The following is a 20,042-nucleotide window of genomic DNA, read 5'->3' on the forward strand; positions in this document are numbered from 1 at the left end:
TTATACACTCAAGTACAATTTATTTTTGCTCAAATGTTATTTCTTCATTCCAATTTATCTTTGGAAAATTTAGTCTTTGAAAAGGAAGAAACCCCAAGTTTCGACAAAATAAAATGTTTTTCATCGACAGTTGCTGTATTCTGCATAAGTAACCCTATTCAGTCAGGTTATGCCAACTCACCCCCAGGGTATGCCAATTGCCAGTTTTTAAGAAATGTTGTTTTGGGCTGACCTAAACTCTTATTTTGTATTCAAAAACTTAAGCTGTCTGCTGCAGTCACCAGTATCTCTTCACTTAACAAAAAATCAGAAGCCAAGATCTTCGCCAAGTAGCCCAATTATCCTCTAAAAATGTTTGTAGAATGACATCACTTCTTTAAACTGCAACAACCTGCTGTAATTATTGTTCTTTACAAGAGTAGATGCAGGCAAGGTATCAACTTCCTCTGTGTAATATGCAAACTATTCGCTAAGCTTTTCACAAAATAGTACAGAAATGAGTACAAATGTTGGTTGGCTTAGAATTCATAGCTTTAAGTTCAACACCAACAGCTGTTATCAAAAACAGGCGTTGATTCAACCTACATGTGGATGGAAGATTGTTTATGTCAATGATACAGTTTGTTTTAGACGCCTACACCCTACATAGAATTCAAGGTACAGCTACATAAAACATGTCATTTCGGCAGAATTGTTTTCAGTTGCCCCCTGGAAGCTATCCAAGGTATTGAACTATGAAATTGTAGAAAGAATATTGATTAATCGAACATTTCTCCAACACTTCTGATTTCCAAGTGACATTATGCTCTTTGCTTATTGTGCAGATGATCTTCATCTATTAGTAGAAACACTATATAGGTCAAGTTTGGAATTAGGCCTGATTTGCATAATGAACAAATTAGAAGAATGCTACTAATTTACAATAGTCATAGAACAGTTGATGGGTATCTGTGTACGAGGTAATTAAAGACGTTGACTGAATGGATAGCAAAGTAAATAATCGAGTAAGAGCTTGTAGCAAACTAAATACAACGTTTGAAACAATGCTCCTGTTTTGTTTCATACTGTAATTTAAAAGACAGTATGTAATTTCATTTTGCAATCACAGCAGTGACTTTCGAACTTTTCATCTAGAGATAACTGAAGAAACGAAATTTTTTCAGTGAGTAATAGATACATCCACATTGAGAAATTCTAGAAGAAAGAAGAGAGGATAGAAATGTAACAGGGACAGATTAGAATGGAAGACATAATTATGATGTCAGTGAAAATTAAATAGAAGCGTGCAGGTCATATAGACAGACAAATATATGTAATATTAACAAAATAATTTTTTTTCTTTATTCCAATAGTTAGTAAGGTTCCACATTTATGTATATGATACTAGAAAACATGGTGAATCAACATGGATCTATGCAGCCAAAAAGTGTAATGGTTTGAAAGTCTAGAATACGCTTTTCCTACCAATGGATATCGAATGAATTATGATGATGAGCATGTTGGACAGCATATGCACATACCTACAAATTTTGTTCCTATATTTTGAAACTGAAGTACTGGAGATGGCATGGATTAAGTAATCAGTAGGGGTTACATAGCTTCCTCACTGGCATGTATTTGACTTTCATTCTAATTATATTCACATATATGATTGTTATTTAAACGTAAATTTCATTTAAAGTTCTATGCTGTAGTTAGAAAAGTCATTATCCTTTAGCAAAACATCAGTTTCCTATTCGACCTACAAACAGCCAAAGTTGCAAAATTAACATTTTTTTTTTAAGTTGATGGCTACTTTACTTGGACCCAGTTTCAAACCATCCAGGCAGATGAATCAGTGTTTTCTGAAATAGCATTTAATACAGCATGCTGGAAACCTATCATTAGTCATCTGTAAGGATGTAAGAAGCATAATATTTGCATCTACCTCTGAGTTAAAGTTCATATTGCTGTAATTGATATTGTAATTAATATTGTAGTACAAAGAATACGTTTTCTGGCACAAATCAACTATTTTGATGTGAGCAAAAGGGGAAAAGTGTTAAATGAAATGTCAGTTACCTGTGTCAAATTTCTTTAATTAAATACTGCCCTTTGGTTATCCATAACAACCATGGATCACATTGCAAGTGTATCATTAGTGCCAGAATCTCTGTAGGAATATTAGAACTGATAACATTATACTTCAAAACTGACACATTGTAAAACATAGGATTTTCGCTATTTATCTTTCATAAATTTTACAAACTTCTGCACAGAATAGGTATCGACAGAAAACCAAACTCAGACTGTTTCTCTTAATAAAGGCCATTTTTCTGAAACAGATTACACTGAAACAAGAGAAAAGCAATACAGGTACAATTTATATGTTTAATTTTAACAAACAACAGGAAAAACAAAAACCAATATCACATAATTTTATAAAAGAAAAATTTAGTTTAAATGGTTTGTTCCATAATGCCTTAGATTATGAACATTTAGTTTATTGAATTTTATAAGCCAGAGTGCTAACACCTTTCATATTTTAAACAGCTAAATTCTTCTATTTGAAGAAACATGTGCAACAACACAAGTAATTTGCTTTTCTAAAACAACTTGGAGTGATTACATTATAAATACCAAACCAATGATGAATATCTTTATTTTTGAAACAATGTACAATTAGGAAATATTTTTAGAATTGTGTTGTTGTGGTCTTCAGTTCTAAAACTGGTTTGATGCATCTCTCCATGCTACTCTATCCTGTAAAAGATTCTACATCTCCCAGTACCTATTGCAACCTGCACCCTTCTGAATCTGCTCAGTGTATTCATCACTTGGTCTCCTCTACAATTTTTACCCTCCACACTGCCCTCCAATATTAAATTGGTGATCCCTTGACGCCTCAGAAGATGTCCTACCAACCGATCCCTTCTTCTTGTCAAATTGTGCCACAAACTCCTCTTCTTCCCAATTCTATTCAGTACCTCCTCATTAGTTATGTGATCTAATCTTCAGCATTCTTCTGTAGCACCACATTTCGAAAACTTCTATTCTCTTCTTGTCCAAACTATTTATCGCCCACATTTCACTTCCATACATGGCTACGCTCCATACATATACTTTCAGGAAAGGCTTCCTGACACTTAAATCTATACTCGATGTTAACAAATTTCTCTTCTTCAGAAATGCTTTCCTTGCCATTGCCAGTCTACATTTTATATCCTCTTTACTTTGTCCATAGTCAGTTACATAGTCAGTTACAAAAGTTGTATTATTTATCAAAATTAACTTGAAGTTTTAGGTATTTTCCAAAATACTGTTTTCAAATTTGCCTCATCGAATTCTCATATACAGATGGCAACTTCACAAAAGTTACCTTTATTAAAATGGTATTCCATTTGCACCTCTAATCTTTGCTTTATGTAGAGGAACAGCACTTTCTCGAACTTCAAAAGGAAAAGTAATATAGGAAGGAAGTTTACATTTGGACAACAAGTAAAAGAAAGCTAAGTTGCAAAAATTTGGTTGTATTACCTAAAGAGAGTTATAAATGATACTATTTTATTTATTTTTCAAAACATGAAGGAATTTTCAAAAAACTGAGTATTATCTACTTATAACACTTTCTGAGAATATTTCATTCAAAGTATACAGTAAGTATATTAAAGCAATATTAAAAAACTCCCTTAAATCATATTGAATAGAATGGCATAAAAATATTTTCCATCTCGAATTTTGAAACATATAAAATACCACTGCGATGTTTGTATTCAATCAAAATTTGGCAGGAAACCAGCAAAAACCAGAAGAATGAAATAGCACTCTAGTAACATTCAGGTAACAATGGGTTTAAAACTAAGCATAAGAGCTGTGTGTACAAGTACAAAATATGTACAAGAAGTCATGATAATTTTATTGAACATACCACAAATAATGTGTACCAAAATTAATTTATTTATCTTAAAGAAATTCAGTGAATGATAAATTTAAACAATGAATTTTTAAGGAAGTTTTTTAAGGAAGCTTCTACAGCAGCTGGTCTAAAATTACTTTTAGTCATTTGCCATTGAGTTTGTTACCATTTCCTCAATTATTAGTTATAGTTTTTTTAATGTGACAATCTGAGATGTAAAATGTAGGAAAAGGCTCCCATAACATAGTAAGAATGGCTGTAAGGGGAATGCTAATCTCACAGAATGACACATACATGGGTGAAAGCTGGTAAAGTGGTCACCCTAAGGAAACTGTGGCTTCTGATCCCAGTTCTTTGGCTGGCACATGAAATACTTCTATATAAACTGTAGCTATTCTGCAACTGAAAGAACTCCACTATTATTCAGCTCTCCAAAACGACCACTTTGTGCAGCTGGTGGGGAAAAGTTGTCAAAGACTGACAGCAACAAAAATAATACTCAGATGACTAGCAAGAAATTGTCACATGAAAAAGATAGAATTGTATACAATGAAGTATATTTAAATTTGAAAAATATTGCCATATAATAATCATCTACAACATTATGCAGAATTTTCATTGATTCTTCAGTTTCCAACTTGCTTCATAATGCTTGTCAAAAGGAAAGGTTAAATTATGTTCAAGAGTCAGGTATTAATACAATATTTACACATAAACATGTTCTCATCCTCTTCACAACCAACACATTGATCATTATGCCACAGTTTGCAGTTGGATCATTTAATATAGCATTCATTGTCATTGATATGGAAAGTTTCACTGCAATACAAATGTACAGTGTCCTTGTGTTCTTCACTTTATTCTCCAAAAAGTTGCTTCTTGTTATTTACTGGATCCTCTCCTTGTGTCATTGTTTTATTATTCAGTTCAACAGGTTTGGATGTACTGAACAGTTTTTTCAGTTTCTACCGGTTTTCTTACTCTGCTATTTACCTGCTCATCTCTCTTCAACTTACCTACTAACAGGTTAGTGGTATATAGGCTCAACATTATTACTGTTGCCTTCCCATCTCTATAGCTTTAGCTTTGGCTTTCTTTCCTTCTTGTTGTTGTTGGCCTAATTTAAGTTTTGATTAACATATGATATGTATTCGACTTGCTGCTAGTAATCTCAGCTGTGTTCCCATTGTATTTACAAATGTTTTTACTAGGTTATACACAGATTCATTCTCTGGTATCTTTTTTTCTTACTGTATCTAACATTATTGTTGTTGTGATTTTCTTATGTAATATAGTGGAATCTTAACAGACTGCTGTAAAAACAATGTATAACTTTTTGGCAAAATGTAATATACTAATGCTGTAATATACTCATTTTGTGAAATACTACTGTCCTATCATCAACTCGGTTGTCTTGAAATAAGGTAAACACATTACAAAACATGTGTTTGATTAGTTTGCCTTGTTAGGTAAATGGCCACTAGGACTGACTGTATGTCATTATGCTAAATGAAGTTTATATAGATAATTACATAACCATAGCAATTTACAAATGGAGTGTTTCAAAAGCTAAAATATAACGTTTTACCAGCATTGTAGCAGTTAACTGTCATTATATATACAATTATATATTTCATACATGCAAATAAATTTTTTACTTTCGTTACAAAAGACATCTAGAAAACACACAAATGCCTGCAACTGTCAACAGTAAACTCACTCTCTGAACAGTTTTAATTGTTCACCACTAGGCTGCTGCAACAGAATGAAAGGGAGCTGCCACCATACTTATCCTGGCCAGTACAACCATTTGTACTCTTCATCCATATTCTTTTTATTCCTCTAGCAGCTTTCTAAACATTGCTGGTGGGTTTTGAAAATACAGATATAATCATTTGTTGAAAGTATGCCTTCGCATTATACATCGGTTTAAATGAGTCTTTTTCTTAATTTCAGTGCATAGTTTTTTTAACTGTTTATTGATTAATTTATTAACACATTTCATTGAATGACTTCCATTTTTTTAATACTTGACTTATATGTAGTCCTATTGTGATTACTACAAGGAGCTGTACGCAAATGAGTAGTTCTGCAAATTGTTGGACTGAAACATTGGCTTACCACAATGAAAAATCCTCTTATCACAGTACAAGAAAGGTGAATATGTGCTGGGCACATTTAGAAACGGAAAAGTGGGGAACGAGCTTTTCGACCTATTTGGCAGCTTCAAAGACTTTGGAATCAAAACACCTGGACATATTCTTAATTTTTTACTTGTTGGTATTAGTACCAATATCATGTAATATAATGCATTGTGTAAAGTAGAGTAACATAATATGTGATATGTCTTGGAACATGACACATTCCATCAAGTCATCCACCATGGAATTAGTCATCTTGTGCAATATAACACAACACGTCACTAATATTAGGTTGCATGCATACCCACTCTGGGATACTTAGTATTATACAGGGTGTATCAAAAAGAATCATGTGATTTAAAAAAATCACTACTATAATGTTATTTCAGCTATGTGCGTGAACAGCATACTGTTGGAAACAGCAAACACTCGAGTTTTCCTTGGTTTGCGCTAGATAGCTGCAGTGGGTGCCCACTTCATTTCTATTAAAAATGGTGTCAGGACAACAGAAAGCATTTTGTGTTTTATGTTCTGCGCAGTGCGGATCAGTAATGACTGTTCAGCGTCAGTTTCGTACTAGGAACGGTGTGGATCCTCCTACTGCATGGAGCATTGGAGGAAGACATGAAAAACTCCGAGAAACAGGTTGGTTGTGTAAAGGCAAATCGCCGGGCCGTCCCGGAGTGTCTGACACAGACGTCGATTGCATCAGCCGTAGTTTCACAAGGAGTCCACAGAAATTCGTTCACTCTGCAGCTCGACAGCTCAACATGCCCTCGATGTCCATCTGGCATGTGTGGCTTCGATGTTTACACATGAAACCACACAAAATTCAGCTGCTGCATCCATTTAAATGGAAAGGTGAACCGCCATAATGTGAAAATATCGAGCCAAAACAATACTATGAAGTTTTACAACATGAGAGGGACTCACAAAAATTTTATGTGTTTATTGCAGTTTCACGGGAGAACGTGTATGGTCCATTTTTCTTTGCCGAGAACACTGTTACAGAAAGTACATATCTCGATATGCTTGAGAATTTTCTTTTCCCAAAGTTGTAAACTGTTTCGAACGACTTCAATTACCAACAGAATGGGGCACTGCCACAATGTCATCTGTAAGTGCAGGAATTTTTAAATCAAGTGATTCCTGAACGATGGATAGGTCTCAGTTCATCGGACTTGATTGTATGCGATTATTTCTTGCGGGGGCTTATAAAATTTATAAAAAACTGTTTATGTGCCTCCATTAACAACAACAATGAATGAACTGTGACATCACAACTCGAGACAAGCTCGCTGCAGTGTGGGAACAGTTTGAATATCGCAATGATATATGCCATGCGTCTCAAGGGGGCGTATCGAACACCTTTGGAAAGGTATGAAAGAAACTTTTTGAGTTTGCAGTTCATCAGAAAACCAAATCCGTTGTATATGTTCATTAGTTTCAGAAATATAGACGTGCCAAATAGGATGATTATTATTGATACAGCCTGTAGATGTACTTCCACTCCCAGATGCTTCCTATAGTAGATGCATCCCACTCTCTAGAAGCACATAAATTTGTGTCTATTTGTTCTTACATCCCTCACTACACATGTAATGGGGAGTGTGTTTGAAACCGTCCCGTCATAGAAAAAAATCAACCCTTTCCCCCAACCAGAAATCAAAAAATTACTGTAGCGTTTCTCCAGGAACAAGTTCACCCGTAGAAATTTTACCTGCCATCCCCTGCCCCTCCCCCACGCTGCCAAGAAAAACTTTTTTTACCTATAACATGTGCGCTCTTCAGTCATATCTGATATTATATATTGTTTGCTATGGGTGGAAAATCTTCTGGATTTTGGGTACAGGACCAGGGAGTTTAGCCTATAGATTGCAATAAGAAGGTATGTCAATACCTTACAGTTTAGGCAGCTCACTGCGCTGTGAAAGTAGTGTTAGCTCGTAAACAGTCGCGACTATACCAGTATGTTTCTGAAACAGTCAAGATAGCAAATAATTATTTATTTAAAAATGATGACGGGTTTTGACCTTTATGCTGACAGATCTACGGCACCATTTTTCTGAAGTCAGCAGTGCGCAGAACAGTCCCGTGATGCCAAGGTCATTTACTGGACAGTCGTTTAAGCCGTAAACGACCTTGGCATCACGCAAGTGGCCATCTTCAGAGCTACGGCACCATTTGGGTGTGGTCGGCGATGCACAGGACAGTTGCGTGATGCCGTCTTCACTTATTGCACGGTCGTTTGAGCACTAAGCGACCATGCAATCACGCAACTGTTCCGTGCACCACCGACTTCAGACATGTATTGCCGTGGATCTCAAGTTGGCGAGCATAAAAGCTGAAATCGATCATCATTTTCAAATGAATGATTATTTGGGATCTTCACTGTTTCATTATGTCATAACTTGGAATAGGTTGCTGTTTTATCTCCAACCATGCTATCTAAAATTATATATTGATTTAAATGTCTTTTTGCCGACCGAAGTGGCCGTGCGGTTAAAGGCGCTGCAGTCTGGAACCGCAAGACCGCTACGGTCGCAGGTTCGAATCCTGCCTCGGGCATGGATGTTTGTGATGTCCTTAGGTTAGTTAGGTTTAACTAGTTCTAAGTTCTAGGGGACTAATGACCTCAGCAGTTGAGTCCCATAGTGCTCAGAGCCATTTGAACCATTTTTTAAATGTCTTTCCTGCCGCCGGATATGTCGAAAAGCTAGTGCCCTTCTTTTACATAACTAACTCTGACCGGGAAGTATTCCCCATTTGTGCTATTATAGGAGCATTTTTCATTCTGGTTCCCAACACTTACTCTACCATAATATTGTAAGCAGATAACCATAGTTTGGCAACCGATGTAGGTTTTTTTTTTTTTAATCGGCCGACAGTTGATTCGGTATAGGGTTTTCTGTTGTCTTTCGAATCATACTGCTTACATTGTGGCAACACATAAAAAAACTGCGGTTCAGAAACAAGATGAGTGCCGCCACATTTGGGAAGTGCAGTGGGGTTACAGCAGTTATATCAGAATGTCGATAGAGTCCACACAGGCTCCTTGGCTTTTCTGATTGAATTACCTGAACGCTAATTAGTTTCTGTGCGGCGCATTTTGTTTTCCGTAAGCAGCCTGAGACCGGGGGAGAACTCCGTGATGTGGTTGTAGCAGCATTCGCATTCCCCTCTGAGAACGACGGGCGTGGGGAGGTTGCAGGGCGCGACATAGGGGCCGATTCCGGATTATCCACATCCGTTGAAGTTAGCAAAAGGGAGCCCAGGCATTGTTTCAGATGCGGCAGTACAGCTCATTTGGTATGCTCATGTGATGAGCCTCGTGCTCCAATACATGACGCCGGGTTGGCACGCGAACCCGGGTTCGAACCTTTAGGCCTTGGTGTACTCACATGGTCACCCCCGCATCATCCTCTTTGCCTTACGTTTGTTCTCGGCTAGGTGGCGAGCTCGTTTGCTCTCTCTTGGATTCAGGTAGTTCCTTGTCATTATTGAGTTTTGAGTGGTTTTTGGAATTTGGGCATGTTACTAGACTTCGTTCGGTCCTGTCTCCGGTGCAGAGATGTGAGGTGGCCAATGGGCAGGTGTTACCTTTTGCAGGGTTTGGTCCGGGGGAGTGTATAAGTTGCCGAGTTTTCCTGGCCTGTACCTTTAGCCTCGGTTAAGGGACTGTCTGTTAATCTAATATTGGGGTATGATTTCATTTATAAGACCGGGCTCATCTTGGAGTATTCCAGGCGCACCTTGTCCTTTACGTTCTCTCCTGGTGAGAAGTTTGGCCTTTGTGAGTGCGCTAAACCTGGTGTATGGCGAACTGCCGGGACCTTTGGCGTACAGGTTGCAGCTAATGAATTTGATCTGGCCGATCTCTTGCCCAATCAGGTGTCTCAGTTACGCGATTTGTTTCACTGTTTTTCCCCACTGGGTGTCGCCAGCATTCGTGAATATCATATCCATTGTCCGATGACACCCTCGCTAGGCAACCTCCATACCGCCTGTCATCCCCGAATGTTAAGGTACTCGGCACTAAGATATCTCAGATGCTGGAACAAGGAGTCATCAGACCTTCTACTTCTGCTTAAGCTTCTCCAATTTTTCTAGTACCTAAGGGTCAGGAGCGGGATTTCAGACCTGTCGTTGACTACCGGCGTTTGAATGCCAAGGTTGTACTGAAATCAGTATCTTTGCTGGATATGCATAATCCTTTTACTTGTTTTGCTGGCGATAATTGGCTTCCTGTTCTTGATTTGAATCAGGCCTATTATCAAATTCCGCTGGCTGGAGGATGTAAACATGTCACTGCCTTTTGTACGGATTAGAACTTGTTCGAGTTTAACAGAGTCCCCTTTGGGTTAGCTACCAGAGAGGCGGTGCTTACTCGTTTATTGGGTAATATTCTTGGAGACTTGAAGTAAGTATATGTTTATAATTATATGGACGACTTGTATGTCTATAGTCGTTCGTTTGAGGATCACTTGGAGCATATGTGGAAAGTTGAGGTTACAGCGAGCTGGTCTAACTGTTAAACCTAGTAAAATTACGCTAGCTAGGCCGGAGGTATCTTTCTTAGGCCATATAGTCTCGGGTCAGAGTGTTCGCATCGACCAAGAGCGGATGAAAGCCTTGCGGACATTGCCTTCTCCTGCTGATAAGCGGGGAATCGGTAGATTTATGGCATGGCAAATTACTTTAGGCGTTTTGTGCCCAATTTTGCTCAGTTGCCGGCAACCTTAAATCAGTTAAGCCGTAAAGGCGTGCGTTTCGAATGGGGACCTGCCCAGGAAGCTGCCTTTGAACAAATTACGACAGCGATAACCAAACCGCCGGTTCTTGGGGTACCCGATTTTAGCAAAAGGTTTATCTTGCAGACTGATGCTACTATTGCCGGTATTTCAGTGGTTCTCCTCCAGGAATTTTAGGGGCAGAGACAACCATTAGCTTACGCGTCTCGGCGGTTAACAGATGCCGAGCTTAAGTACTCTGTCTATGAATGCGAGGCCTTGGCCGTTTTGTTTGTATTAGAGAAGTATCGGTTCTACCTTGAGCATCTGGTTTTCCAATTGGAAACCGACAAGCAAGCGTTGAGCTGGGTACTGGAGAGGCCGCGTAGGACTGGCCGTATTGCCAGGTTGGCAGTACGTATTTCGACTTTTCAGTTCGAAGTTAAACATGTTAAAGGTTCTGAAAATGTCTTGGCGGATGTTCTCAGCCGGATGTTTGCCGAAGACGTGTCTAGTCAGGAAAGCAAGACCAAGTAGATGGCGACAGTCTGAATTGTGTGGTGTTAGGTGAAATTCCCCTTTTGTTTGAAGACATTGCGCACCATGAGGATCAGGACCCTGTGTGGGCTGGTATTATGCAACGTGTGTTGGCAGGAGAGCTCTCGGAAGAAAATGAGATTAAGAGGGATATTCTTTGCAGGGAGGTGGGCAATGCTAAGCAGTCTAAGATCTAGAATAAAATTTTCACTCTGCAGCGGAGTGTGCGCTGATATGAAACTTCCTGGCAGATTAAAACTGTGTGCCCGACCGAGACTCGAACTCGGGACCTTTGCCTTTCGCGGGCAAGTGCTCTCCATCTGAGCTACCGAAGCACGACTCACGACCGGTCCTCACAGCTTTACTTTTGCCAGTATCTCGCCTCCTACCTTCCAGATTTTACAGAAGCTCTCCTGCGAACCTGTTAGAGCACTTGCCCGCGAATGGCAAAGGTCCCGAGTTCGAGTCTCGGTCGGGCACACAGTTTTAATCTGCCAGGAAGTTTCAGTCTAAGATCTGTTTGCATCCAGTCTTCCGTTATTTTCATCATTCATTGGTGGGTGGCCATTTATGGACTTATAAGACGCTCCAAAATATCAAGGAGCATTTAACTTGGCCCCCTTTGGACCAGGATGTTAGGCAAATGATAGCTCAATGTCGCTTGTGTAACGCAGCCTAACCCAACAATGCCCTTCAACAAGGCTGGTTGAGTTCTGAACGAGAGTCCTCTCCCATGCACAAGCTCTATATTGATTGTTTGGGGCTTTTATCTCGGACTAAAAGGGGTCATCGATAAGTACTCTTTATGATTGATGCATTTTCTACGTTTACTTGGCTCCTTCCCAGTCATATCGTTACCGCTACCACCACGATTAATCACTTTAGTGTTTTCGAGCCACGTAAGCAGCTGGTTAGTGATAACGCTCCTGCCTTTCTTTCGCGCCCGTTTAAGACCTTGTGCTTTCAGAATGGTGTTACGCATGTCACCACCACCCTGTATTATCCCCAGGGGCCCTTTGCGGAAAGGGGTTAATCTGAATCTTAAATCCACTTTGATTATTTTTATCAGAAAACACCAAGCAAACGGGACTCCAGTCTTCCCTGGCTCAGTTTTGCCTTTAATACCGCCAGTCATGAAGCCTCGCGAGTTACGCCTGCACCCTTGATCTCTTCCTACCCATTTAATTCCCCTCTTTCCTACTTGTGGGAAATTCAGGATCTAATTCCACCTGACGTTAATCCGCAGGTCATCAAGGAAAACTGGAACCGGGCCAGGCATAATATACTCAGAGCTCATAATAAGCAAGCTGAGCGTTATAATCGTAATCGGGAAACCCTTAAGGGTAGGCTGGGGAACCAAGTATATGTCCTCAATTTCCAAATGAGGCAGGTGCGCGGCGGTAACCTTAGTAAATTCACTCCTCGTTTTCTGAAGCCTTGCACTATTAGGCGTGTATTAGGCCCGGTAAATCTCTTGGTTAAAGAGAACAGCTCAGGCAAGCAATATCAGGCTCACCTTAGTCAAGTTAAGTTCAAGTAGCTCGGGGTTTGAATTAACCTGTTCCTGGGTTAAGTTTAAGGGGGGAGGTTGAGCAGTGCTCACTCCGAATTATGCGTTTCCTTGAACTTGGTTGTCTATCTGTGTTTGGTTTCCCGCCATTGTTGCGGTTATGCCGTGGTTCTTCCTCCTTCTACATGTGACACAAGCGATGTATATCGATATTTGCACCGTGAACCATCTTTGTCTTATGCATATAGTTTCCGGCTAGGGGGTGTGCGGGAGTCGGACGGTTGGTGCGGTCCAGGGAGGATATCTCCGTGCGGCACAGTCAGCTGGGTCCGGTGGCGGTCCCTACGAAGTGTCGGAGCATGTCTGGAGCTGTCTGATCGCTACAAGCTTCGTGGCTCACCGACCCAGGACGTCAAAGTTGAGTGGTGTCTTAAGTACCCAAGCCACGTCTATTCATGTTGTGTCGTTCGTTCCGGTGGTTCGCTGTTAGGGAGCTTTTCCTGTGAGCAACACCGAATGTTTGCAGTGGTGAAATCGAGCCGCCGTGATGTGGAATGAATTATATTGCTTCATTACAATTCAAGTGCACCAGCGGAATTTTCTGCCTTGTGGCCGTTAGTGTTCCTGTTACCTGCCCTGGCCACTAACATAATTTCAGGCGGTGTCCTTTCCTCACCTGTTGTCACTGTCCAACACGGTGTGTAGTTTTGACTGCTTAATACATATTTCATTGTGGATAATCACGTCCGTAACAGTTTGGTCTTTATCATGTACCGATTGGCGGCTAGCAACTTGTTTGGTCGGTCGGTCCGTGACTATCTCTTGGTTGGGTTACCGATGGATTAAGTGTAGTTGGGCCCACCACCTATCTCACCTAAGTGAACGTTAATGTTTCGAGGGCACCCCCCCTCCCCCCCCCCCCCCTGTCCCCCGCCCCTCCGCCGGAGGCGTGTGAGTGCTGTTGTCTGTATTGTCCTTTTCATGGGTGTTTAATAGTGATTTGGTAATATATTATAGCCAATGCTTAAAAGGAAAACAGATTTTTATTGTATTTTATGTAAATCAAGGGCCTTCAGCCCGTGTAAGTAAGTTTGTATTCTGGCAAGGGGATATTTTGCTGAAAGTTACTGTTGTTGTGCTATCTTTTCATTTAGTGCGCTGTCAGCCACTTAAAACTTATAGGTTTAAGGTATTTTGTATTTTTGGAAAATTAATTGTGGGCCTTCAGCCGCTTAAACCCTTATTCTTAAATTTAGTTATTGTCGTTCCGTTGCCTTTTCATTTAGTATGCTTTCGGCCACTTAAAACTTAAAGGTTTAAGCTACTTTTGAATTTTTGTAAAATCAACTGTAGGCCTTCAGTCGCTTAAAGCCTTATTCTTAAATTTCCCCTTAAGAGAAAACATTGCGGCCTTCTGCCTTAAAAGATAATGGCAATATATTTTAAAATTTTGAAATTTAATTGTGGCCTTCAGCCATTGGTATTGCATTTTGTTTATGTTTGTTCTATCCACTTTTGCCTTGAGGCTTTCAGCCTAGCTGTGATATATACATATATATTTTAATTATTTTATTAGCAGTTTTAACTGCTTGTCTTCAGTCACTTGAAATTTATATTGTTGATTTTTAAGATTTCTTGTTTGGAGGCCTTCAGCCATGAAAGAATTGGATTTTGAAACTCGTAGTTGTAAAGGTGCCGTTTTGGTTTAAATGTGTTATTAATTAAGTAAGTTACAATTATGAAGTGAAACTGACCGCCACCTTATTTGACCCTTTCCATAATCCTAATCACCTTTTCTGCCCTGCGGGTTTAGCGGGCGTTTCAATTAGCGATCTGAAGATCCCAACACCAGTATGCTGTTTCGGAACCATTCTAACGCCATAGTTTAAACTATACCTTTCAAAGTGCTCTAACATCGATCAGCAGTTACACAACTTAATCAAAATGGAAACCAACCTTCTCCTAACAACATAACATCGTTCAGAAAATTAATCATGAGCAATGAAGCGCTGACCATCAACACACGTTTCACATCCAGAGAAATGGCGTAGTTAATATCGAGATCTGGATACAATCTCGGCTAATTCAATGTGAAAATGTTGTCCTATGGAGGCAGTGCTGTTGTTGCCAGTAAGCTACGCAAAGTACTCACGCAAATCGCGGCCTCTGGCTTGATGCGCCGCACACAGCAGCAGCAGCAGCAGCGGCGGCGGCAGTGCGTAGCACACGCGTCGGCACATCGCGTGTGTCTGAGCGGCAGCAACTGGCAAGAGCCCAGAGCCGGTCTCCAGCCGTTCCCGCAGTTAACGCCGCAACGACGCCGATTTCGCAACGCTGTACTTATCCTTCAACAGTCCGTTGCAACTATTAATGGACTGCGATGGCCTTCAGTTTTGTTTTTCATTTTCCATCAAACTTGAATCTCAAGGCCTCCTCTAGCTGAATTCGTGCAATCATCAAGCTATTATTTAGGTCCTATACTCTTCGTTACACGCTAAGTTATGAGCAGTAGCCTCCGTTGTCACTTTTATTTCTCACCAGCGTGTCTGATATCATCCGCTGAGTGGATTCACTGGGTACCTTTGATTCGCTCGTGATGCAAGTCAGAGCAAAGATTTAGCTTTTAGGTGGTTCTGAAGTCTATTCTCCTACAATGCCTCAACTGACCTTTTATCTGTCTTAGGGTGTAATTAACACATAAATATATAGTACACTCCAGGAAGAAGACACTCTAAGACAAAAAGTAAAGACGCATCACGAAGGAATTAACCGAATGATAAGGAAATTCGTAGATGTGACGTACATATACAGTTTCTGAAAAAATGGATGATTTATTCAAGAGAAAGGTCTTCACAAATGGTGCAAGTCAGTAACTCATTGGTCTGTCTTTGGCCCTCATGCAAGAATGTTGGATGCCCTCCGAGGCATGTCGTGTTTAATTCTGTCCAACTGGTGCATTTGATCGTCATAATCCCGAACTGCTTGGAGGGCCCTACCGACAATACTCAGAACGTTCTCGACTTGGAAGAGATCCGGTGAGAGTACTGGCCAAGGTATGGGTCAGTAAGCATAAAGACAAGTAGTAGAAACACACGCTGCGTGCAAGCAGGCATTATCTTGCTGAAATGTAAGCCCAGGATAGCTTGCCATTAAGGGACACAAAGCGAGGCGTAGAAAGTCGTCGACGTACCGCTGTTCTGTAAAGGTACTGCGGATGACAACCAAAGAGGTCCTCTGTCCAGTGCGTCTCCAGGCATGTCTTCGGCCTGGAATCTCATTGAAGATGAATTATCCTCAGTGGTGAGCCCCATTTCGAAACGAGCCCAGATAACCTGCGAAGACGTGGCTGGAGACGCCCTGGACGCCAACTGTGTATCGACCTTAGACTCAGCGACAGAAGGTGGCAGTGTAGATTAATTCTAATAAAACATTTCATATAATATACGACTAGTTTTTATTGGCTAAACACATGCAGCTGTTAAATATAAACCATAAAAATACTCGCAGAATGCATTAAGCAAAGGCAAATGATTATGTTCAAAGTCAATTTAAAAAATGGTTCAGATGGCACTAAGCACTATGGGACTTAACAATTGAGGTCATCAGACCCCTAGACTTAGAACTACTTAGACCAGGGCTTAACAACTGGCCGGTTTTGAGCGCGAGTACTCGCGTCTGCTCAGGCACGGGCTCGCGAGCAGGTGCAAGGTCGCGGAGTAGGGAGGGAGGGGAAATGCGCGCGCACTTTTGAATAGGGCCGCAGCGTGCCTATTGAATTCGCGCCGACTTTGTAACGTTTAAAGTATTACGATCAGCTCTAACAGTCACTTCGCTGGTTAAGAATCATGTCAAGTCGCCGTTGTGTAACCCCAACCATGCTTTCGCAGTTGAACCCCCATTGGGAGGAATTGTATCTGTTTACAGAAAAAGATGGTGTTGCAGAATGTTTAGTATGTCACAAAACGCTGAATTCTTTTAGGAAATTTAATTTGCAGCGACATTATATGTCGTACCACGCGAAAGACTACGGAAGTGGAAAATGTGATGGACCAGACCGTACACAGGAAGTTATTAAACTTAAAACGAAGCTATCCGAAGAAGATCTGGACGACGAAGAAAAATCAACTGAGGCAGCTCTCAGAGTGAGTTACATAATTGCTTTGCTTTTAGCAAAATCCTTGCGTCCCTTTACTGATGGCTATTTAATAAAAGAATGTTTGGTAGTTGCAGCAGAACATTTGTGTCCATCTCAAGTCGAACAGTTTCGGATTGTGCCATTATCTAACATGACCATTATGCGTCGTATACAGGACATGGCAGACGACGTCCAGAGCCAGCTTGCAAATATCTGTAAATATTTTATGGCGTATTCTCTAGCTCTGGACGAAAGTGTTGATATCACTGGAACAGCGCAGCTTGCCATATTTATTAGAGGTGTTAATAGAGATCTTCAGGTGAGGGAGGGCTCCTCGATGTAGTAGCCATGAAGAACACTACAACTGGAGGTGATATTTTAAGTAGTGTTGAAGAAAGTGTTGAAAATATAGGATTGTCGTGGGATTCTTTAGTTTCAGTGTCTACAGACGATGCACCAGCGATGACAGGGAAAAAATCAGGTTTTGTTGCGATGTTGAAGGAGAAAATGCAAAAACTGACCGTGCCGAATGAAATAAGGGGCGTTCACTGTGTGATCCACCAGCAAAACTTATGTGCAAAGAGTATCACTCTAAAAAATGTGATGAGTGTTGTTGTTCGTGCAACCAATTCTATAAGGAACCGTGGGCTACAACACAGGCAGTTTAAAAGCTTTCTTGAGGATGTAGAAAGCCAGTATGGTAGCCTGCCTTATTACAGCGAGGTCCGCTGGCTTAGTAGTGGCGAATTATTAAATCGATTTTTTTGCCTATTAGATGAGATAAATATGTTCATGGAAATAAATAACACGTGTGTTCCTGAATTGAAAGAGCCTTCATGGAAATGTGATCTCGCGTTCTTAGCAGATTTAACTAGCCATCTGAATGCTTTGAACATTTCACTACAAGCTAAAGATCTGCCAATTACTCATTTCATAGATCGAATACGAGCTATTAAAATGAAATTGACACTTTGGGCGCGTCAGCTGGAAACAGGTAATCTAGCTCATTTTCCTAAATTATCATCCATGCAAGATGTTCACAAAGACTGTGAACGTTATTCACATAGTTTAGTTGCCCTTAAGGAAGAATTTGATCAACGCTTTCAAGATCTGACAGCACTAGACAGTGATTTTGATCTGTTCTCCTCCCCATATTCAGCGAATATTGAAGAGATTCGTCCTGAGCTGCAACTAGAAATTATTGACCTGCAGTGTGACAGAGAATACAGAGACAAATTTCAGAAGAAGAAAAGCATTTTGGAATTCTACAGACACTTCCCTCAGGATAGATTTCCTCGTTTGCACAAACTGGCGGCTACAATAATCAATGTTCGGTTCCACGTATGTTTGTGAACAACTGTTTTCTGCAATGAAATGTAACAAGACGCGCCTCAGAAACACATTGTCTGATCGAAATTTAAACTGCACGCTGCGCACAAGAACAATTACTCCGAACATAGACGCTATTGTAAAGGGCAAAAAGTACAAGATAACTGAGAATCCCACACTTCAGTGACACCTTTTATTGTGTAACAGTTCATAAATTAATACGAATGTAGAGGCATACACTAAGCTAATAAAATTATGTGGCACGTGTACATTCTCCTTTATTTGTTTCATTTATTGCAGTAATAATTCGTGAGTGATGTCCCTGCAGGTGGCCGCGGATTTACATTGACTGGCGGCAGCTGTTGTGTGCCCCACATGACTCTCCCCACTCTCCGCTCTGATCCGGTAGTGGGGGTACAGTGCTCGCGCTGCTCCGTGCTCGCGCCTTCCTGCTCACAGCTTGCTCTGCGAGCACGTATGTTGTGAAGCCCTGACTTAGACCTAACTAACCTAAGGACATCACACACATCCATGCCCGAGGCAGGATTCGAACCTGCGACCGTAGCGGTCGCGCGGTGACAGACTGAAGCGCCTAGAGCCGCTCGGTCAGAGCAGCCAGCCGATTTTGATGAATTCTGTGCACTTTGGAGCACTCTCCACAACTTACGTTCACTCTTGTGAGTCGAATTAACATTCTTTTATGAGGACAGCACCTTTTATAATACGAATTATCACGTCACTACTGCCGATGTATCTTCTGGGAATGTTGGGTCATTAGAATATACAGACCTGAAAGAGCATGAGGTAACAAAACAGGCTCAGTCAACTGATTATCATACCAAACTACATATTTACTCGTACATAGTGTGCCTTGATAGTGTGTGTAGACAAAGGCACATGTGTTTTCATCGTTCCGCATATGTGAGTTATGAATGTTATTGATACAGTCACGAGTGAAAGTGGCCACTTTTAGTAAACGATTTTGTTATGATTACTCGGCGATTTGCAATTAGCCAACGAGAAAATTTCAATCGATTACCTTCATCAGCTTCTTGAAAGTGTCGAATCCATTGTAAATCAGTACGGCAGAGGACGTACATTCGTAATGTCCCCCATATTCATAAATGTGGAACACTAGTGCGTGTAGAAGTTCTGCAATTGCTGAAGCACCTGCAAGAAGAATTGAAACTGATCTCTGTAACCATCTGTATCTCAGTAACAAAAATTAGACACATATTATATGGCATGTTTTAAACGAATTAGTCTGCAATACTACCTCCTGTAGGATAAACTGGCACCCAGTCTCTTCATTTCTGAAGAAAGGAAGGTGGGAACACAGCAAGAAGGGAAGCCACATACAGCAAAGACGTATTCCAATATCAATAGTCGTAGACGAAATTCCATTTTTTAACATAACGTATTCATGTTTATCGTTAGACATATCGCTGACCCTACGACAGAAACAAACGTGTCTTTGTTGAGAGCGCTCCATCAAATCAGCCAAGACCCATGCGTCATTCGTAAATATATGTCTCCGCAGAAATAAATATTTTTGCCACTAACTGTTAATTAAATGTCACGAATGAAGACTGACTGGTAGTAAGTTACTGTTCAATGCATAAATGGGATCATACGTATTAACCTGTAACACTACAAATCATTTCAAAAATGAGTCTGGTGGCTGAAATCTGTTTTCCATGTGGTATAATTTGCTAGTTTGTCACCAGCGTTTTCGGTTGTTGTTATACATTTTTCCTAAACATAG

The 20,042-nt window shown here is 40.4% G+C and overlaps 1 protein-coding gene across 2 annotated transcripts in view; it reads right to left on the minus strand.

Moving 5' to 3' along the window:
- The window catches only part of LOC124595457 (protein takeout-like), a 75,020-nt gene extending 59,903 nt beyond the window's left edge, over positions 1-15,117 (minus strand). The window contains exon 1 of one of the 2 annotated variants that reach the window (XM_047134204.1): positions 14,966-15,117. In XM_047134204.1, coding sequence (XP_046990160.1) covers positions 14,966-15,053 — 88 coding nt within the window. In that variant the 5' untranslated portion in view covers positions 15,054-15,117. The remainder of the gene's footprint in view (positions 1-14,965) is intronic. The other variant, XM_047134206.1, reaches the window with a different exon arrangement.
- Positions 15,118-20,042: the final 4,925 nt, after the last annotated feature.

Source organism: Schistocerca americana, chromosome 2 (assembly GCF_021461395.2).
Source record: "Schistocerca americana isolate TAMUIC-IGC-003095 chromosome 2, iqSchAmer2.1, whole genome shotgun sequence".
In the NCBI taxonomy this organism is placed as follows: domain Eukaryota; kingdom Metazoa; phylum Arthropoda; class Insecta; order Orthoptera; family Acrididae; genus Schistocerca; species Schistocerca americana.